The sequence below is a fragment of the Octopus sinensis genome, linkage group LG4, assembly GCF_006345805.1.
Source record: "Octopus sinensis linkage group LG4, ASM634580v1, whole genome shotgun sequence".
Classification (NCBI taxonomy): domain Eukaryota; kingdom Metazoa; phylum Mollusca; class Cephalopoda; order Octopoda; family Octopodidae; genus Octopus; species Octopus sinensis.
Genome location: NC_043000.1, coordinates 79609253 through 79631759, shown reverse-complemented (window position 1 = coordinate 79631759; position 22507 = coordinate 79609253). Strand labels below are relative to the sequence as shown.

The following is a 22507-nucleotide window of genomic DNA, read 5'->3' as shown; positions in this document are numbered from 1 at the left end:
ACCAGTCCTGGTGGTTCCTCGTAACTTGGCCTAGAGTTTCAAGGGCGATGGAATGAACCGTGTCCCTGAATGATTCCCACTGCTCATCGATGCTGGACTGGTCATTCTGAATGTCCAACAGCTTGCTGTCCATACATGACTGGAGATCTTGTGCAGTCAGCTGGTTCTTTAATTTCGTGATGTTAAGCTTCCTCGTCACTTTCTGACCCTGTGGTCTTCTCTTAGGTTGGATGTAGAAATCCATCCTGGAGATGATGAGGCGATGGTCCGTCCAGCAATCAGCTCCGCACATGGCTTTGACCAGTCTCACGTCCCGCCTGTCTTTCGCCTTGACGATGACGTAATCTATCAGATGCCAGTGTTTGGAGCGTGGATGCATCCATGATGTCTTGTTGCGTGTTGGCAGACGGAACAAGGTGTTGGCGATGGTAAGATCATGAGAGGCACACGCACGCAGGAGGAGCTGCCCGTTGTTGTTGCACTTTCCGATTCCTTGCTTTCCCAGTACGCAATGCCAGGCTTGGTGGTCAGTCCCGAAACGGGCGTTAAAATCCCCAAGGAGGATGAGCTTCCCAGGCTGGGCTGACGTGATGAGGGAGTCAAGTTCCTCATAGAACCTGTCCTTAACTTCTTCAGGGTTGGTCATGGTGGGGGCGTAAGCACTGATGATGGTCGCACTAGTCTTGTTTCCAAGTGGGAGCTGCATCTTCATCAGCCGATCGTTGATACCCTTGGGGGAGCTTTCCAGTTTCCACACGTGTACTGACTTGATGGCAAAACCAACACCAGCCTCACGACGCTCTTCGCTGCTGCGACCACTCCAAAAGAAAGTGTAGCCGCCGCCTGTCTCTGTCAGCTGGCCTTTGTCCGCAAGGCGGGTCTCGCTCAGTGCTGCAATATCGACATTGTATCGGCTCAGTTCTCTGGCCACCAGGGCAGTTCGTCTCTCTGGTCTGTCCGCTTTGGTGTTGTCAAGCAGAGTTCTCACGTTCCAAGTTGCGAAAGTGAGCACCTTTTTTTGTTTTCTTCTTTCTTTGTTTCGACCGCTTGGAAAGGATCCCCGCCAGCCGCGGTTTGCTGACCAGGGTGAGGTGAGGCAGGCTATGTTTAGGGCAACCTTTTCTAGCCCCGTCCCCATGCTGGGGAGGCGAGCAGAGCAATCCTAAAGAGGGCTGCTCGGTCACTCAGGAGGCTGCCGGACTCCACTGCTGCCTCAGTTCAGTGAGGGGCGACCACATGTCCGGAGCCGCCAGTGTGTGGGTTCACGACTGCAGCTCCCAGTGTATCCTCACCTGCTACTTCGCCGTTTCCCCATCGCCACAGGACTTTGTGATGGTGTCATGACGTCATGATGTCGTGACATGCGCGTGACTTGGATTATAGTGAGGGTGACTTGGGCAGGATCAGCCTCACTCTCTCGTCCTGGTGCGCCGGATCCAGTGGCAAGACAAAGTCAAGACGACTGGGGGTAGACCAGGATGCAGGAGCTGTCGGAAGGTGGCACGCATGGCGCAATCCAACCGCCTTAGGGGCTCCACTCAGGATTTTGGATGGCCATTGTCTCATGAGAGAGTTCCTCTGCCCTTTGACAGGTTTTGTTTTTAGTCCTGCTGGGTGTCCAAATCACCCTCCTCACCAAGAAATCTTGGTGGGGTTGCCAGTTTAGTCGCCAACGACCCGACCATGTAACAGGTTGTACTGGGTTACATGTTACCAGTAGCTCCAAGCGGAGACCTGACACATATATATATATATATATATATACACACACATATACATACATATATATATATTTAATGAAATGGATAAATGAATTATCTTGTTACGGATTATTCAAATTATAACCGATACCTGGGTATATATATATATATATATATATACACACATATAATACATATATCTTATATATATTATATATATATATATATATATATACACACACATATACATACATATATATATATATATATATATATATATATATATATACACAACATATACATACATATATATATATATATATATATATATATATATATATATATATATTATATATTATATATATATATATATATATATTGATAAAACGGTAAGATAACAAAAGAAAGAAAGAGACCTCAATATTATGTAAATAGAGGAAATTTATCTATACAATATGTTACATTACTCGGTAGTCAAGATAAAACTCTGAGTTTCAGATGCCGAAGTGGAAATCCACAACACCATCTCTTCGGTTATCTGGCTATTTGAAAACGTTATGAAAAAATACCGTTAAAATGAAGGGAAATTACTCTGTTATAACTCTGCTTTGCCTGCGTACTTATACATCGCTCGCATTTTTCGTCATAAAAATTATATAAAAATACATAAAAATGTATAAAAATATATAAAATCTTCTTGGGACATAACACAGAAAGCATTTTCTATCCGTTTTCTTTAGGGGACCAAAAACATAACAGAAATTTAGTCACATGTGGCATGATCCGAAAAGCTCTGTCCTTGTATTTAGACATGTGGTAGGGTCTAAGCTGCTTTTCCAGATAAGCCATCTTTCCATGTCGCATAAACCGTACCTTCCGCTGCCGTTAGTATAGGGCTTACATCTGGCCAAAATCTTCCATTGTATGTTATAATCGACACCTTTATCTCTTAAAGACCAAATATGATTGGATAATTGTGTCGCTTTTCTTTTGTTCCAGTGCCTAAAGCTCAAAGTGTGGTTATTGAACCTGGCCTTGAAATTACCCTCTGTCAGGCCCACGTATTTCTTCGTCGAAACAGTGTCTTTAGTGGTTATAGAGTTTACGGTAGCTTCATATATGATGGTCTTACTCACCCGAGGTGGCCTTCAATATAGGTAAATATTTCCTAGCACTGATAGATAGACATTTTCCAGTTAACCATGCTTATAGGAAACTCTTCAATAGACACAATTTAAAAATTAGTTTAGTTCAACTACCATTTTAAAAACATAATCAATCATAACATACAAAAAACACAAGAAGAAAACAGCTGTTCATGCAGGAATAAAGAATTGTGCCCGCTAAATGGAGCTTGCATGTCCAAGACCATCAATATGAAGCTACCGTAAACTCTATAACCACTAAAGACACCGTTTCGACGAAGAAATACGTGGTCCTGACAGAGGGTAATTTCAAGGCCAGGTTCAATAACCACACTTTGAGCTTTAGGCACTGGAACAAAAGAAAAGCGACACAATTATCCAATCATATTTGGTCTTTAAGAGATAAAGGTGTCGATTATAACATACAATGGAAGATTTTGGCCAGATGTAAGCCCTATACTAACGGCAGCGGATGGTGCGGTTTATGCGACATGGAGAGATGGCTTATCTGGAAAAGCAGCTTAGACCCTACCACATGTCTAAATACAAGGACAGAGCTTTTCGGATCATGCCCACATGTGACTAAATTTCTGTTACGTTTTTGGTCCCCTAAAGAAAACGGATAGAACATGCTTTCTGTGTTATGTCCCAAGAAGATTTTATATATTTTTATATATTTTTATATATTTTTATGTATTTTTATATAATTTTTATGACGAAAAATGCAAGCGATGTATAAGTACGCAGGCAAAGCAGAGTTATAACAGAGTAATTTCCCTTCATTTTTAACGGTATTTTTTCATAACGTTTTCAAATAGCCAGATAACCGAAGAGATGGTGTTGTGGATTTCCACTTCGGCATCTGAAACTCAGAGTTTTATCTTGACTACCGAGTAATGTAACATATTGTATATATATATATATATATATATATATATATATATATATATATATACATATATATATATACATACATATATATACATACATATACATATATGCTTTATTTAAAGCAGCAGAAAATTCAACAAAACTGTTACTCTGAGTTTCACGTTGCCGTTCATCGGACAGTTTTTGCTATTCTAGCAAAAACTGTACATATATATATATATATATATATATATATAAAATGAGATAGGGGTTGAAAATTCAACCCACGTTTTTATATTTTACATTTTTATATTTATATGTATATGGAAAAAATAATTTTTTCACAATTATAATTTATTAAATTCTCTGAAGAGGCCGTGGGGCATCCTTGTTAATGTCTCATTTATACCTGCCATATATGGCTTATAGGTTAAATGAGGCATGCTTGCCCTTATTGCCGAAACAGCTGTCAGATATGATATAATTACATATTATATTTTATATTTTATATTTCTATTTCCTTGTCTAATTATATTTACAATATATTTTGTATAATGCCTTTACTGTTATGTAATGGTGTAATAAAGTATTGTTTGGGTATCATCTGATGGTTGATGTTTGATTGATTTAAGTATGTTTCTCCATTTTCTAATTTTGTAATATATATATATATATATATATATACACACACACACACACACACACACACACACATATATATATATATATATATATATATATATATATATATATATATATATTATATATATATATACAAACACACACATATATATAGTTGAAATTTACAGAAAAAACAAAGCAAAAACAGGTGTATGAAAACAAGCAGGTGTATTAGTTTGATGCTCAGGAAAGTGAGAGAGTCTTTAATGTTTCGAGCTTAGAGAGAGCTAGATAGATTGATGGATACTGATTTGATGGGGGATCTATTAGATGGATCAAGGCAGAGCAATGTGAAGCATGCCACATGTAACAGCTTGACAGTATGACATAAATTTACAAATAAGTTTATGTTTGTGAAGAGAGTATCAATATAGGCATGGCTTAATACAATAATAAAACAGATGAATGGATTTTATGTTATCTCCACAATCATTTCATCATCATCATCATCGTTTAACATCTGTTTTCTATGATAGCATAGGTTGGATGGTTTGACTGAGGTCTGGAGAGCCAGCAACTGCACCAGGCTCTAATCTGATCAGGCAATATTTCTACAGCGGGAAGCCATTCCTAACGTGAACTACTCTGAGAGTGTAGGGGTGCTTTTTACGTGGGTGCACAGTAGCCAGTCAGGCAGGCCTGGCAATGATCACGTTCAGATGGTGCTTTTTACATTCCACTGGCACAGAAGTCAGTCAGTGGGTACTGGCATCGGTCACAAATGGGTGGTGCATTTTATGTGCTACTGGCACAGGAGCCAGTCAGGAGGGCCTGGCATTGACCATGTTTGGTTGGTGCTTTTTGAGTGTTACTGGCACAGGGGCCAGTCAGAGGGTACTGGCATTGGCCACATTTGGTTGGTGCTTTTTATGTGCCACCAGCATGGGAGCCAGTGAGGCGGACCTGGCATTGATTGTGTTTGGATGGTGTTTTTTACGTGCTACTGGCACGGGAGCCAGCCAGGGGCACCGGCTCCAGCTACAATATTGGTTTTACTTGACTCAACAGGTCTTCTCAAGCATATCATATCTCACTTTAGTTGCCCGGTCTTCTCAATCACAGCATATCTCCAAAGGTCTGTCTCCTGTCATTGTCTCTGTGAGGCCCACTATTCAAAGGTCATGCTTCACCACCTCATACCATGTCTTCCTGGGTCTACCTTTTCAACATGTTCCTTCTACAGTTAGGGAATGGCACTTCCTCATACAGCTTTCTTCATTCATACGTAACACATGGCCATACTAGTACTGTTGCCTCTCTTGTACACCACATTTGATGCTTCTTATGCCCAACTTTTCTCTCAGGGCACTTACACTCTGTCGTGTATGCACACTGACATTACACATCCAGTGGATCATACTAGTTTCATTTCTTTCAAGACTATGCATGTCCTCAGCATTCATGGCCCATGTTTCACTGCCATGTAGTTTCACAGTTTGCACACATGCATCATACAGTCTACCATTCATCCTGAGCAAGAGGCCCTTAGTTGCCAGCAAAGGTAGGAGCTCCCTGAACTTTGCCCAGGCTATACTTACTCTACTCGCTACACTCTCAGAGCATCCGCCCCCACAACAAACTTGGTTGCCTAGGTAGCAGAAGATATTAACTACTTCTAGTTTCTCACCCTGGCATGTGATGGAATCTGTTTTCTGTACATCTTCAGTGTTTATTGCCCCTGTGCATCTGCCACACACAAAAAGTATTTCCCATTTAACTTCACTTTGATATTGCTGCACCTATGTGTGTCCATAGCTTACACTGGGAACATCTTATGGAGTTTCTACCTACACCTTTTCTATAGATCAAGCAGGGCCATCTACTTGAAGAGATTTGGGATTTGTTTGCCTTCCTACTTACTAAGACTTTGATTTTTGCTAGATTGATTCTTCTAAGGCCCTTCAATTCTAGACCTTGCTTCAACACCTGAAACGTCATTTCTAGTTCTGGCAGTGACTTGGCTATTAGAGCAAGGTCAACAGCATAGAGGAACTGTCTTGATTTCTTCTGTTATTGCCTGGAGGAAAATAATGAATAAGAGGGGAGGACTGATCCTCGGTGAAACACTACTTCTAGTTGGAATTCTTTACTATACTTGTTACCAACCCTCACCTTACTGACAGCATCCCTGTACAGGGCTTGTACAGCTCTTACCAGCCAATCATCTATCCCCAGTCCCCACATTGACCATCACATAAGGGATCAGGGGACCCTGTCAAAGGCTTTCTCCAAGTCAACAAAAGCCAAGTACAAAGGTTTATCTTTGGCTAGATATTTTTCCTGCAGTTGCCTTACCAGAAATATAGCATCAGTGGTGCTTCTGCCTGGCACAAAACCGAACTGCATCTCATCTAGGCTAACTCTCTCCCTAATTATTTGGTCTATGACCCTCTCTGTAACTTTCATCACCTGATCCAATAATCTGATACCTCTATAATTATTTCTATCTAAAGCATCACCTTTCCCCTTGTAGCAGTTGACTATGGTGCTGCTACACCAGTCATTGGGTATGACTCCTTCATGAACTACCTGATTTTCGATGTGGGTGACAAGATCATAACCTATACCGCCCGATATTTTAAGCATCCCAGCGGTGATTCCTGATGGGCCAGGTGCTTTCCCTGTCTTTGCATCATTAATTGCATTATCTACCAGGGTACTGTTGATTTGGATAGCTGGTTCTTCAATTGGGTCAACCTTTGGCAGACTCTACTCCTCCCATTCATTCTCCATATTCAGCAGTCTTTTATATTGGCTTCTCCAAGCCTTTTTCTTTACAGAATCATTAAATGCAAGAGCACCATCATCCATGTGGACACATTTCTCTCCTATGACATCACAGTTTTCTCTCACACACTGTCTTGCAATCCAAAATACTTCAGTTCTTTGGTCCTCACATCACTGAACATTGGCAAACTTCTGTTCTGCTATTCCTTTGGCTATATATACCTGTCTCTTAGCTTCCCTTTTCTCCCGCAACATTCTCCCGCTACCCCAACTCTTCCAGGCATCCCAAGCCTGCTTCTTTGCTCTAATGGCCCTGTTTACAGTATTGTTCCACCACCATGTTACCATAGGTCTGGAAGGGACTCTGCACCAGCCACAGATTTGGTCTGTGGCACTTAGCAAGCTGTCTCACTGGAATTCCCACTGTATAGGCGTAGGAAGCCATGCGATGGAGGCTTAACATCTAGTTAACAATAGATGGTTAGTACCTTACTGTCCACTTCTTTCAAAGACATTTAAAGCGCATATCAACGTTGAATTTTGCAATTCCATCAAAATATGTCTGCAAATACGTTAACAAAGCGTCTGATGCCACCATGTTTGGCCTCTAAGGTATCAACCACCACGGTACATAAGCAGCAATAAAACATTTTGGCATATTTTCGGTTTTCCAATACATGAAAGGTATCCTGCCATTGTTCAGCTCGCTGTTCATCTGGAAAATGGCCAAAGAGTGTATTTCAGTGAAGCCACTGCTGCCCGGGTAGCACAGGCTCCATCAGATACTATGCTTACTGCGTTTTTTAAACTTTGTCAGGTTGATCCTTTTGCATGGACACTCCTTTATTCACAAGTTCCATCCTGCTACACCTGGTACAACAAGACATGGAGGAGAAGGAAGACAGGTAAAACTGTTGAAGGGCACGAAGGCATTAAGTTCGATGATTGCCTTGGGTGCGTTTATACAGTGCACCCAAATCAGACTGAGTGCTTTCATCTCTGTCTTCTTCTACACGAAGTAACAGGCCCAACTTGCTTTCAGGATTTAAGAACTGTGGATGAAAACGTTTTTGCAACATACAAAGAGGCATGTCAACAGCGTGGTCTTCATGAAGATGACAGGCAGTGGCAAGCCTGCTTATCAGCAGCTTGTGTATCCAAATTACCTGGAAGCCTTAAAACACTTTTTACTGTTATACTGCCCAATTGTGCACCCAGTAGTCCATATTTTGTGTGGCTTCAATTTAGGAATGACCTGTCCGAGGACTTTAGGCGAGTCGCTCAGCTTTAATTCCCTACTTTAAACATAGGTTTCACTGAAACAATATACAACCTAGCGCTGATTGAGATAGAAAACAATACTTTAGCTTTAGGTGGTGACATAATGACAACTTATGGGCTTCCCCCCACTGCAAAGTCTACCTCAAATGATCTCCCTTCTGAGAGTGTTCCGGAAACATCTTATGACATTACTGAACTATCCGCATATGTACTTATCAATGAGGCATTCCTGCTACCTGACCAGAAGCATGCCTACTTCACTATCGTTCAGCAAGTCCAGTGTCATAAATGTGGCGTTTTCTACCTTAACATTCCTGGTGAGACAGGCAAAACGTTCGTTACTAGACTCATTCTTGCAAAAGTAAGGCTACAAAAGTGCATCACAATAGCTGTGATAACTTCGAGCATAGCTGCTACTCTGCTCCCTGGTGGTAGGACTGCAAAACTCTACATTTAAGCTTCCCTTAACCTCGCAAGTTCACCAACGCCTGTTTGCAACATTTCAAAGACGTCAGACAACGGGCAATTGCTTGCACAATGCCGCTTGATTGTTTGGATGAATGCACAATAGCTTATAAGGGTGTCCTTGAGGCATTAGATAGAACTTTGTGAGACATAAAGTAAAGCCACAAACTGATTGGGGGTGTCACTGTGTTGCTATCTGGGGACTTTAGACAAACCTTGAAAGGCACAAGGGCGGATGAAGTAATGGGATGTCTTAAGTCTTCACCTCTAAGGGGTCATGTTGTTACTTTAAAGTTAGAATCCAGTATGAGAGCACACCTCCATGAGGACCCATTATCAGAAGAATTTGCAAAGGACATTTTCCTTCTTGGCAATAATGAACTTCCAGAAGACAGAAATGAAGACGTTGACATAAGTAACATTTGCACAATAGCCAGTACTATCCTGAGTCTTCAGGACCAGGTCTTCTTAGGCATAGAAGTCCACAGCAGAGATCTAGATTGGCTTTAAAAACGTTGCAGTCAGTGCAATCAACAACAGCCTCTTACTGCATTTGCCTGGGGATGTGACAGTCTATAAGTCAGTAGACACCGTTCCCAATCAGGATGAGGTAGTTGATTATTCCACTGGATTTTTGAATTCCTTGGAGCTTTCAGGTGTACCTCCATATATTCTTACTCTTAAAGTAGGTAGCTCTGTTATGCTGATAAGGAATTTAAATCCACCGACGTTGTGCAACGGTACAAGCCTTGTTATCACAAAATTACTTCCCAATGTCATTGAAGCAACGATTATGACCGCCTGTGGAAAAGGTCAAGACGCAAATTCCCCTTGTGCTTTCGGCTGCTGACTTACTGTTCACATTTCACAGAGTGCAGTTTCCGATTAGACTCAGTTACTTCATGTCCATTAATAAGTCCCAGGGGCAGTCGCTGTCTGTCGTTAGACTTTACTTAGCTGAACCATGCTTTTCACACGGTCAACAGTACATTGGCTGCTCAAGAGTGGGTTGTAGGAACAGTTTACATGCCTTTATCCTCCAGGAGAAAACTAAAAATGTTGTTTATAAGGAAGTTTTGTAGACTTGCCATAATGGCGGCATATTTCAGTCCTATGTTATTGCTGTTATAATTTTTGTTGCTTTATTTTTTCACTTGATTGTTGTTATAATATTACAAGTGCAGTTCCTTTAAAGAGTTACTTAGGTGTTAGTCTTGCCATAAAGCGTGAAAGGTGCTTAATGGTGGGGGTGTTAATCGCTTTATTAGTTCCAAAGCCTTTTCGAACTAATGCATCCGAGCAATACAGGGTATGCCTGCTAGTTATTATTATTATTATTAAGGTAGTGAGCTGGCAGAATCATTACTTTGCTGGGCAAAATGCTTATCGGCATTTGTCTGTCTTTATGTTCTGAGTTGAAATTCCAAGGTCGGCTTTGACTTTTGTCCTTTCAAGGTTGATAAAACAAGTTCCAGTTGAACACTGGGTTCAACGTAATCAACTTAGCCCCCAACCCAACTTGCTAGCCTTGTGCAAAAATTTGAAACCATTATATATATATATATACACATACATACACACATTTCCATAGCATAATCATACATTCAATAATGAATATTACATAATATTATGTAAATCTATGCTATTGCATAACCTCATCATTTCATCAGGCAACATCGAGCATTTTACCAGCAAAATCAAACTGATAGTTTGAATAAATATCCGTATTAAGTAAATGTTTCGTTTCTTTGCTATATTATACACTGCATAATATTTGCAGCAGCTTATGTAAATAAATGGATTTACAGGATGCTTATATAACAGTTTAACATCACACTGACTTCTATACTGCCCACTTGATTGACTAGGAATATTATTGTATTTTTCTTGAGTACTTTGTTAGCCCAATATACATTGGTATGCTGCCACGTTAACTGCTAGGATTATTTAACACCCCATTAACACAATGTATGTGTGTGTACACACGCACACACACACACAAATGGCCATAATCACTTTAACATTCATTTTCACATTGCCTGCATGAGCCGGAGGAGTTTATTGAGGTAGCTTTTCAACAGCCAGATAACCTTTTTGTCACCAACCCTCAGCTGTTTCCAAGCAAGGTCCAGACATGCTTTTCATGACAGATACTGCTTGTATGATAGCAACAATCATCTACAACTATCATGTGATGTTAAGACAAAGAAACACACACATACACATATACACTTATGACAGGTTTCTTTCAGTTTTTGCCTATCAAATCCACTCATAAGTCCAGGGCTGAAGTAGAAGATACTTGCCCAAAATGCCACACAGTGAGAATGAACCCAGAACCATGAGATTGGGAAACAGACTTTTTACCACAGAGCCACACCTGTATCTACACATAGACACACATACATTAACAAAAGAGCAAAGGAAATATGTATATGGGTAAATTTATATATGTTTGTGTGTGTATTTAATAAAGAAATACACATTTATATAACCCTATGAAAAAAGCCTACACAGTTGCACAGTCTTTCTAAAGAATGGAATAAAGGAAAACTCTGTTAGTTTTGCCACCAAGTCATCGTCAGCTTATCAGGAGTCACAGCATCATCTGAACTATCAGTGATATATACATTTCGACATAGTGTCATGCATTAATTAACGAAAGTACTGAGATAGCATGTTTGTTGATAACTTAGTGAATAAAATTATACAGGGTGATTCAAAAGTCACCATACATAGGAACAATTTATCTTTTTATAAGAAACAGTTTATAAGAATAGTTTCTTTTTTTATTTAACAGGCTCTATATGGTTACCATTGTTTTGAATACACATTGCAATACATTTACCCCACTCATTGAGAACTTGTAATAGCACATCTGGTGATACATGTGCAAATGAGTTGGTGATGTGTTCCTTCAAATGCTTTATGTTTTTTATCTTCCACGATACACCGTGCCTTTCAAATGCCCCCAAAGACAAATCAAGAGGGGTCAGATCAGGGTATCTAGGGGATCTTATAAACTGTTTCTTATAAATATGTAAAATTTTCCTATGTAAGGAGACTTTTGAATCACCCTGTATATGTAGATTTAATACACAAAGTTGACAAAATTATATATATATATATTCATTGTTGTTTAACATCTGCTTTCCATGTAGGCATGGGTTGAACAGTTTGACTGAGCACTGGCAAGCTGGGAGGCTGCATTAAGCTCCAGTTTGGATTGGCAAGGTTTCTACAGCTGGATGCCCTTCCTAACGCCAAGCATTCTGAGAGAGTAGTGGGTGCTTTATACGTGCCATCAGCAATCAGGCAGTACTGGCATTGACCATGTTTGAATGGTGCATTTTACATGCCACCAACATGGGAGACAGTCAGGCGGCAGTGGCATCAACCATGCTTCAATGGTACTTTTTATGTACCACCGACATGGGTGCCAGTGAAGCAGCACTGGCATTGGCCATGCTCGAATGGTGCTTTTTATGTGCCATGGTGCAGGAGCCAGTCAGGTGGCAGTGACAACGATCACACTCGAATGGTGCTTTTTACATGCTCCCGACATGGATGCCAATGAGGCAGCACTGGTATCAGCCTTGCTTAAATTGTGCTTTTTACATGCCACCAGCATGGGAGCCAGCCAGGCTGCACTAGTATTGGCATGCTTGAATTATGCTTTTTACATGCCACTGGCATGGGTACCAGTCAGGTGGCACTGGCATCAACTACGACTATGATTTCATTTGGTTTAACGTGTTCACAAGCAGAGCATATTGCCCGATAATTGAGGGTACTTTTAAATAGGCCAGCCATGTGACACTGGCATTGGCGATGCAACAATTTCACTTGGCTTACCAGGTCTTCTCAAGCACAGCATATCTCTAAAGAACTTGGTCACTTGTTATAGCCTCTGGGAGGCCCAGAGTTCAAAGGTCGTGCTTCACCTCATACCATGTCTTACTGAGTCTGCCTATTCCACAGGTTCCTTCCACTGTTAGGGTGTAACACTTCTTCACACAGCTGTCCTCAGTTGCACACAACACATGACCATACCAGCGCAGTTGTCTCTCTTGCACACGACATCTGATGCTTCTTATGTCCAACTTTTCTCTCAGGGTGCTTACATTCTGTCGTGTATGCACACTGACATTACACATCTATCGGAGCATACAAGCTTGATTTCTTTCAAGCCTAGGCATGTCCCCAGCAGTCACAGTCCATGTTTCAATGCTGTGTAGCATGGTTGTTTGTACACAGGCATCATACAGTCTACCTTTCACTCTGAGTGAGAGATCCTTTGTTACCAGCAGAGGTAGGAGCTCTCTGAACTTTGCCCAGCCTATTCTTATTCTAGCAACTTTGCTCTCAGAGCATACACCCCTGCTACTGACTTCGTCACCAATGTAATGGAAGCTGTATATATATATATATTTATCTGTTATGTTTTACTTGTTTCAGTCAAACAGAATGCAGCCATGCTGGAGCACTAAATGTGTGTTCTTGTCTCTCTGTATGTATATGTATGTATGTATATATATATATATATATATATATATACTTTGATAGGTTTCGGCCATTATTGGCCAAGGCCATGTCTAACTTAATAGCACCACCTGGTATATATATATATATATACGTTCTATTCTTATGCAAATAAGCATAGAACCACTGTCTCACCCATTGGGCCATTGATCGATGATAACGGCATTCCCCAACTCGATGCTAAAGAAATGGCAGAAATACTGCAGAAACAATACTGCTCTCTCTTTAGTGATCCCACTGATATTGACGTAAGAGAAGCGAACGAAGTTGATTCCCAACATAAAATCTCAGACATAACCTTCACTGCCTCTGACATCATAGCAGCAATAAATAAGGTCAAATACTATTCAACAGTAGGCCCTGATAGATTCCCCGCTAGTCTCCTGAAAGAATGTAGACACAAACTTGCAGTCCCTCTGACCAACCTCTGGAGGAATTCGTTAGACTCAGGTTATATACCGAAACAGCTTCTATCTCAGTCTGTCATCCTGGTTTTCAAACAGGGAAACAGATCCCTTGCTGTCAACTATCGCCCAATTTCCCTCACCTCCCACATCATTAAAGTGTTTGAAAGAGTTTTAAGATCAAGGATAGCTGATTTCCTGGAGACCCACAAACTCCTAAATGCAAATCAGCATGGCTTTCGCTGTGGCAGGGACTGTCTAACACAACTCTTACACCACATTGAAGATATACTTAAAGCCTTGGGAACAGGTTCGAACTCTGATGTCATATATCTTGACTTCAGTAAAGTGTTCGACAGGGTTGACCATAATATCCTACTCTCAAAATTGGCAAACATTGGAATCCGTGGAAAACTTCTACAATGGATTAAGTATTTCCTGGCGAATAGAACACATGTTGTAGTCGATGGAGTCCACTCAAGCCCAGCAAAAGTCACCAGCGGTGTCCCCCCAGGGGACTGTCTTGGGCCCGCTTTTCTTTATAATTTACATAAATGACCTTTCCAGTGTCCTACATCACTGCAAAGTGAAAATATTTGCTGATGACACTAAGCTCCAGCAAATCATCAATGAAGAAGCAGACCGAACTCAACTCCAGTCTGATCTATATACTGTGAGTCAATGGGCAAACAAAAACAAAATGCAACTGAACAAGGGAAAATTTGAGCTGATGCCTTTTGGAAGAAAGTCCACACTAAAACAGCCATACTCTCTTCCTTCAGGGGAACCGCTCACAGCCTCTAACAATATCAGAGACCTGGGCGTAATTGTTGATGACTATCTCAGTTGGAGTGCCCACATCAACAATAAGGTTGATATAGCTCGTAGGATGAGCTCCTGGATCTTAAGAACCTTCCAGTCCAAAGAACAAGGTGTCATCATACCACTTTTCTCCTCCTTTGTATGGCCACACCTCGAATACTGCTGCCCACTGTGGTCTCCCCATACAAGACAAAACATCTCGAGGATTGAATCACCCCAGAGGGCACTCACTAAACGAATTGAAGGCATGACTGCTCTCGATTATTGGGACCGCCTTAAAGCCTTGAAACTATACTCTCTCCAGCGCCGCTGTGAGCGGTACATCATTTGTACGATGTGGAGAATATACCACCAACTTTGCCCCAACGACCTGAACATTAGTTTCAAGGTTCATCCAAGGCTGGGACCACAGGCCATACGTCCCCTGCCCAATTCAGAGTCACAGCGTATATGTACACTGCAACATAATTTCTTTTCCTCAACAGGCCCTGCCTTGTTTAAAATTGTCCCGAAAGAGATCAAAGAGGAAAAGGATCCCATCAACTTTAAATGGAGTCTGGACAGATTTCTTCAAGGAATACCGGATAAACCACCCATACCTGGATACAATTCACTCAACAAAAATTCACTACTTGAATGGACTATAAACAAAACTTGACTTAAACAGGATTTAGATAATCCTTTCAGGTGGTGCTATTAAGTTAGACATGGCCTGGACCAATATTTGGTCAAAACATACCTAAGTTCTAAGTTCTATATATATATTTGTATGTACATATAAATGTATGAGCAATGACTGAGGTTTCACAGACTATTATTGCACATTTCATTCCCAGTCTAGAAGGAAGGGTTTAAGTAAATCTTGCTGTTATTGGTCAAGCTTAGTATTAAGAAAGAGAGAAGCAAGGGTTCTATATGATGTACTAATTGTAAGTATGGAGTGTGGGACCACAGGCAGGCTGACATGAAAGGCAGATTTCATACATAGCAGATGCACAGGAGTAGCAAGTCGTATGTGCATGGGAAATGAGTTCCTACAAACACTTGGAAGGATCCCTTAAAGTGGTTAATAAAATCTCTTACCTACAGGAAGCTACTACCTCTGTTAGCAGCAAAAGGAATCTCTCTCAGAGTGAGGGGCAGATATTGAAGAAATGCAATGCTGCATCATAGTAAGATGTGGGTCTTGAATGCAGAAGGTGTATGATGGCAAGAAGGAAGTGAGGTAAGCAAGACGTATAATGTCAATGCATGTAAATGAGGGAGTACAAATGGGCTGCGAGTAAAACTAGATAATGGAAGAATCATATGCAAGTAAGAAGACTATGTGGATATGGGTAGATGATGTATATAGAAGATGCTAGTTGTATAAAGAAGTGCCAACTGTTATAAAGTGGATGGAAACTGTAGAAGAAAGAAAGGAAGCAAGGAAGATCTGAAACAAACTAAAGACTGATCTCAAGAAGCTGAACATTATAAAGGAGATTACAATGGACTATGACTTCTAGCCAAGTGCTGTGCTGAGAAGATTTGCTCAACCCTTACAAAGTCAAACATTATGAAACTGAATAATTATGGTAATGATGAACACTGAGATGTATAATGTCTCAACCATCTTCTTACCTATCAATGTGCCTCATTCCTATCACCTTATCTCTGTCCTATCACCCAGCCTGCATACCAAGAAATGCCAGTGCATTGAATTTAAACATTTGATCCCTATTTACTATTACCTTTATTTATTGCTAAACATAACCCTCTTTCATCCATTTCTTATACCTCTAAAACTCCCACTCCCTTAACAGCACCAACCTTCATTACTCAGTCTTTTACAATACTTCCTCCTCTGCCACTTTCTGTTGACATCCATCACTCTCACACTTCTAGCCCTCCATCTTATCACTGTCTCCTTTCTACAACTCAGACCATTCAAGCTGTTTCTATCCTTACCAGCAATCTCTCTGTTTCTGTCTATCTGTGTCTCTTTCTTTATTCTCCCCTTTATTACTCACTGGTCCACCTTCATCCCCACTTTCTACCTATCTGTCTGTCTGTCAATCTGTCTATCCATCTATCTCTCTCTTACTTGTTCATCCAAACATACATTTACACGGCTATTATTTTACTTCATTAGACTTTAAGCACTGCTGTCAGTTGTTTTGCTGCCACCTTCTTCCTCAAGTTGGTGTTTATAATGTGAAATATCATTTTACATTGAAAGATAACAGTTAACAATCCATAATTGAATAGTCAAGGTCTTTACAAACCAATCCTACTTATATCAGAACAGAAATTAAGGAAATATAAAATATGTTAACCCACCTTCAGGACTGACATCATCTACAATTTTTGCGTTAATCACAGATGCCAACTTCCTCAGTTCTACCTTCAGATCTCGGGAGAAGGCTGTTGCCAGGATACAAATAGGTCCACCATCTGTATAAGCTGATGACTGTTAAAAAGAAATGGCAGGTACTGTGTCAGAGAGAATGTTAAAACCTCAACTGGAAGAAAGGCCTGATATTTTGGGTGGAAGTTTTTAATCATAAAGCATATACATACATGTGTATGTCTTGGAGTGTATTGCTATCATACCATGTGCAGCCAATGGGACTTGGAGTAATTACTAAGTAATATCTTCAAAGAAATTTATTTTCAACCTTTTTGTGCTTGATCATGTTTAAATCTTTTGCACTATATTTGGTACTGCAGGTGGTCGCAATGCTTTTGAACTCCTCACAATTTCGTAAATAGAATTTTAAAATAAAGTGTATTTAAATACTATACTCATATTTAGTATTTCCAAGATAAGGTAACTCCAATATGTATTACCTGATCTACTTGTGGTCTACACCTCCTATACTGTAATGAAGATTTTCAGCATAAAAGGAAAGACAAATCTTTGTATGCAGTGACTAACACAATTTCAGATTGAAACATGCAAAGAATGTGTGTGTGTGTGTATATACAAATGGATGGATATATTATATATGGCTGTGTGGCTAAGAAGTTTGCTTCTCAACCATTTCATTTCAGGTTTAGTCCCATTGCATGGCAGACCGAGTAAGTGTTTTCTATTATACCTCTAGGCCAACCAAAGCCTTGTGAGTAGATTTGGTACATAGAAGCTAAGAGAGAGAGAGTGTGTGTATGGATGTTTTGAATATCATATAAGAAGTATCATTTGTTTTCAGTCTTCCATGAAAACATTTTGGCCATGGGGAAATATTTGCTTTGCTAGGGAAAAGGTGAAAGTTGGCAAAAAAGAAGGACATTCAACTACAGATCTACCTTAACAAATTCTGTCTGACCCATACAAGCATGGAAAAGTGGATATTTGTTCATAACTAGTGAAAACAAGAAAAAAAGAATCCTGAAGGGTACAGTTCAATATTTGAATTTCTTCGTTGCTCTATATTTTCCATTATTCCTGTCTTCTTTTGAACCTGAGCAAGTCAGACATACTGGCGAAATATTTTTCAATAAACAAAATCAGCTTGTGTTTTATTATATATCATGCTCTTCTATTGGGTATTATTATGAGAAATACATCAACATCATCAGAATCATTAGAACACCAGGCAAAATGCTTAGCAGTATTTCATCCATGCTTAAGATCTAAATTCATATTCTGCCAAGGTAGACTTTGCCTTTCATCCTTTTGGGTCAATAAAATAAGTACCAGTAGAAAGGATTATTATTATTATTAGGGTGGCAAACTGCCAGAAATGTTAATATACAGGACAAAATGCATAGCAACAGTTCTTTCAGTTCTCTATATCCTAGACTCAAATTTCACTGAGGTCGACTTTGTTTTTATCCTTTCGTGGTGGATAAAATAAGTACCGGCTGAGTACGGGGGTTGCTACTAAAATTTCTGGCATTGTGCCTATATTTCTGGCTTTGTGTCAACAGCATTTTTTTTTTCCAGAGCCAGTTGATAGAATGATTAGTGTAGGAAAAATGCTTAGCAGTATTTGTTCTGGCTCTTTATAATCTGAGTTCAAATCCTGCTGATATCAACTTTGCCTTTTATCTTCTCAAAATTGATAAAATAAAGTATCAGTCAAGTACTGGATCAAAGTAACTGACTTATCTCCTCCCCTCAAAATTGCAGGCCTGGTGTCAAAAATTTAAAGAATTTTAATTATTATTATTCCAATGCTTTGCAACATTTACCTATTTCCCTTTGCAACAGCTAATTAAGAAAGTACTATTGCTTAACCCACAGTCAACCTTGGTTGAGTAGGCCTATGGTTAAAGGCATGATCATTACATCTAAGTGTAGGTAAGACTAACGTCACCTTTATTTATTTAAGACAGTGTGATTTGAAAAAGATCTAACAGCTATTTCCATAAGATCTAATAATCAAGTAGCAGCTCCATCATTGCTTCAAAAAATCATCTACAGCTGTGGCCTGTGTGCAGGTTAGAAATCCTTATTTGGACAGAACTGTTAGCACACCATGCAAAATGCTTCATGGTCTTTTATCCACCTTTATATTTTGAGTTCAAATTCCACCAGGGTCAACTTTGCCTTTCATCCTTTCAGTGTTGATGAAATAAGTACCAGTTGGGACTGGGGTCGATTCTTCTTCTTATTATTATTATTACTATTATTAAGGTGTTGAACTGGCAGAATCATTAACAAACAGTGGAAAATGCTTTGTGGTATTTTGTCTGCCTTTATGTTCTGAGATCAAATTCCACCAGGGTTGACTTTGCCTTTCGTCCCTTTCGGGGTTAATAAAATAAGTACCAGTTGAGCACTGGAGTCAATGTAATCGACTTGCCCACTTGCTTGAAACTGCTGGCCATGTGCCTATAGTAGAAAGGATTACTATTATTATCATTATTACAAACAGCCAGGTGAAGTGTGTTATAAAGTAAGGAAACTATATTATTGATCTAGATTCAATACTGAGTTCAAGTTACCTTACTTCATTTACAGTACTAATGAAATTAAGAAAGATATGAAATCCCATTCCGTTCCCCATAAATTCATAGCCATAATGTATTAAACATAAGAAGAAATATAATTGAATGAAATGAAGGAATAGTTGTGTACTAGTGCGGTTTTATGGGATCTTTACGGTGTGAACGGCAGTTTTTTCTAGCGGTGTCATATGAAATTGTCACCCATAATTATGACCCTAGTATCAATCTATTGCATTTCAATGTTTTAGGGTTAGTTAGGGTTAGGGTTAGGGGTGGGGGGAAGGGTATCTTTTTTTCTTCACAAATGTAAATAAACCGAATCTGTTTCTTAAACGAGGAATATATTCATACGGTACGGAATGTTTTTTTTACCTCAACAGACATCAGTGATTGGTTGAAATTGCAGAAATTGAAGAAAAAAAACAACAAATATTTTACAAACTATAGAATTTTCTCAATAAAGCCAAGAGAAAAAGATGTTTTATAAACACATTCTACCAGTATACGAAGTTTAAAATTTTTTAGTTACCTAGAAATTATGTTAAAAACTGCTGTTCAAACCGAAAAGATCGGTTTTATGATATAAGGACTGTAGGTGTGCATTATCTAACCTGAACCATACCAATATAAGGGATCAGGAGGTATATAATAATTGCTGCCTACCTGTAACTCAGGTGTGGATGATGTAACCAACACATCAGTTGTTAAGGCTTCTTTCATGGCATCAGTGAAGGCATAATCTTTAGCCATTAATCCATGAGCATTCCTATAGAAAAGAGTGTTTTCATGTGATTAAATATTTCAAAAAGGAGAAATTAATGAATGCCCAGACCTGGGGTACATGTACTAGAAAAATGTTAAGAGATTATGTAAAATTTGTATAAACAGTAACCCCAACCAATTCTTTTCAATGGTGCAACCTCAGATTTAGTAAATAACATTTATAAAAAGATAAAAAATTGTCAAATAATTTGTTTGGAAGTCAAATATTATTAATATCAAATTATACATTGTCCATTTTATGGTATCCACTACTGTATTTTACAACATCCAGCCATTTTCACTACATTCCACACAAGGAGTATACTAACACTGCTGGACCTGACAAACAGGTACACTGGAAGAAAAAGTTTGAGATGCAGAGTAAAGTCCAGCAGCAATTTGTTCAAAATAAGAAAAGTGGAATGTTAGTAAATTCAATTAATGTGAGAAGTGAAAAGTCTTATAGTTCAGCCCCTTGCCCTTTAAAATTACACAATTTTCACTTCTCACATGAATCAAACTTACTTACATTCAGTAAAGTCACATTTGTAATTAGTGTCTATATACCTTTATACACACAAGCAGCCATATATTAATTTAGTTCTTACAACTAAATTAATATATGTACAACATAATGGATGAAATGGTAAAAAAAAAAATGATCTTTAAAAATTCTTTTATGACTTCATAAGAGGAAGTCATCATTACTTTTACAGGGGTTCTGAAACTGATAGAAGGAAAGGAAGAAACTAACTTTAAACTAAAGACATGGCTCAAAAGCTTTCAACAGATTGAACTCTGTGATAAATCCCCAAAGGACCAGATGCTAGTCTTAAACTTGATGACTGATTAAGTCCACCACCTATACCTATGTGACTATTGTTAATTTATTTTTTTCACCGCCCCATGACTGGCTTTCATGCCTGTGGCACATAAAAAGCACCAACCAAACATGGCCAATGCCAGTACCCACTGACTGGCCCCTGTGCTGGTGGCACGTAAAAAGCACTATCTGAACATGATCGATGCCAGGCCTGCCTGACTGGCTCCTGTACCAGTGGCACATAAAAAGCACTCACTACACTCTCGGAGTGGTTGACATTAGGAAGGGCTCCAGCTGTAGAAACATTGCCAGATCAGATTGGAGCCTGGTGCAGCCGCTGGCTCTCCAGACCTCAATCAAACTGTCCAACTCATACCAGCATGGAAAGCAGATGTTAAAAGTTGATGATGATGATGATGAGAGAGAGATTGTAAAAGTCTTTGGTTAAATGAAGCACATATTTCTGTAACTGCAATTTAAGAGTTTTACAATCTGTATATGTGAGTAGCTGAAATAGGTCGAAATTTACTGGCTGAACTGATCCACTTAACTTCAAATACATATAGCTAGTAAACAAGCTTCATATTATTTTACAATCATAATCAGACTTTCCAAAACCTACAATACTGTTACTGTTTTACAAGTAGCATTAGATATAAAGTAGCTGAAATACAGAAGAAAGTAGTGTCTTTTAGTATTTAGTTCTGTATCTCTACAATATGACTTCAAATCCAATCAAAGTCAGGTTAACTGAGTCTTTCAACCTCCAGGGGCTAATGAAATAATTATTAATCACGTAGCTATGTTACCTGGATTCACATTATGCCATTCTAGGGTTAATATTTAGCCTTCAGTCTTGTTAATAACATTGAACTCAAGATGAAATGGGCAAAATTGAATATTGTTGCCTACACTGTGCCACGTCCACTATCAGCATACTTCCAAATAGCTCAGTCCACTAAGCTGTAAGTAGGTATTGTGCTATGATGATAGCTTGTAGAATGAATTCAATCTTCTTTAAAATGTTCTCGAGCATTAGAGAGACTTGCTAAATAGCAATAAGATCTTCAAATTGATAGAACCCTATAATTGGTGGTAGTTGTGGTATTCACTTTGAAGATGTATCAACTGAAATCTTAAATCAAAAATAAATACAAGTAAATCCAAATATTTAGTACTTTAAATGAGGGATCATGTTAAGTAAGTAGGTCAACTACATGGTTACACAGCATTTGGTGAAGAATCTTAAACATATCAACTAAACTGTTGAAACACGTAAGACAATTATCAAGGTGTATAATTATTCATTAATTAACTACTAAGGTTCTAATGTACATGATATCAGAG

The 22507-nt window shown here is 39.2% G+C and overlaps 1 protein-coding gene across 1 annotated transcript in view; it reads right to left on the bottom strand.

Annotated features, from left to right (window-relative positions):
• The window catches only part of LOC115210513 (BRCA1-associated RING domain protein 1), a 62773-nt gene that overhangs the window by 19392 nt on the left and 20874 nt on the right, over nt 1–22507 (bottom strand). The window contains exons 4-5 of the mRNA XM_036502639.1: nt 20239–20341; nt 16960–17089 (exon numbers count right to left, since the gene is read on the bottom strand). Coding sequence (XP_036358532.1) covers nt 16960–17089; nt 20239–20341 — 233 coding nt within the window. The remainder of the gene's footprint in view (nt 1–16959; nt 17090–20238; nt 20342–22507) is intronic.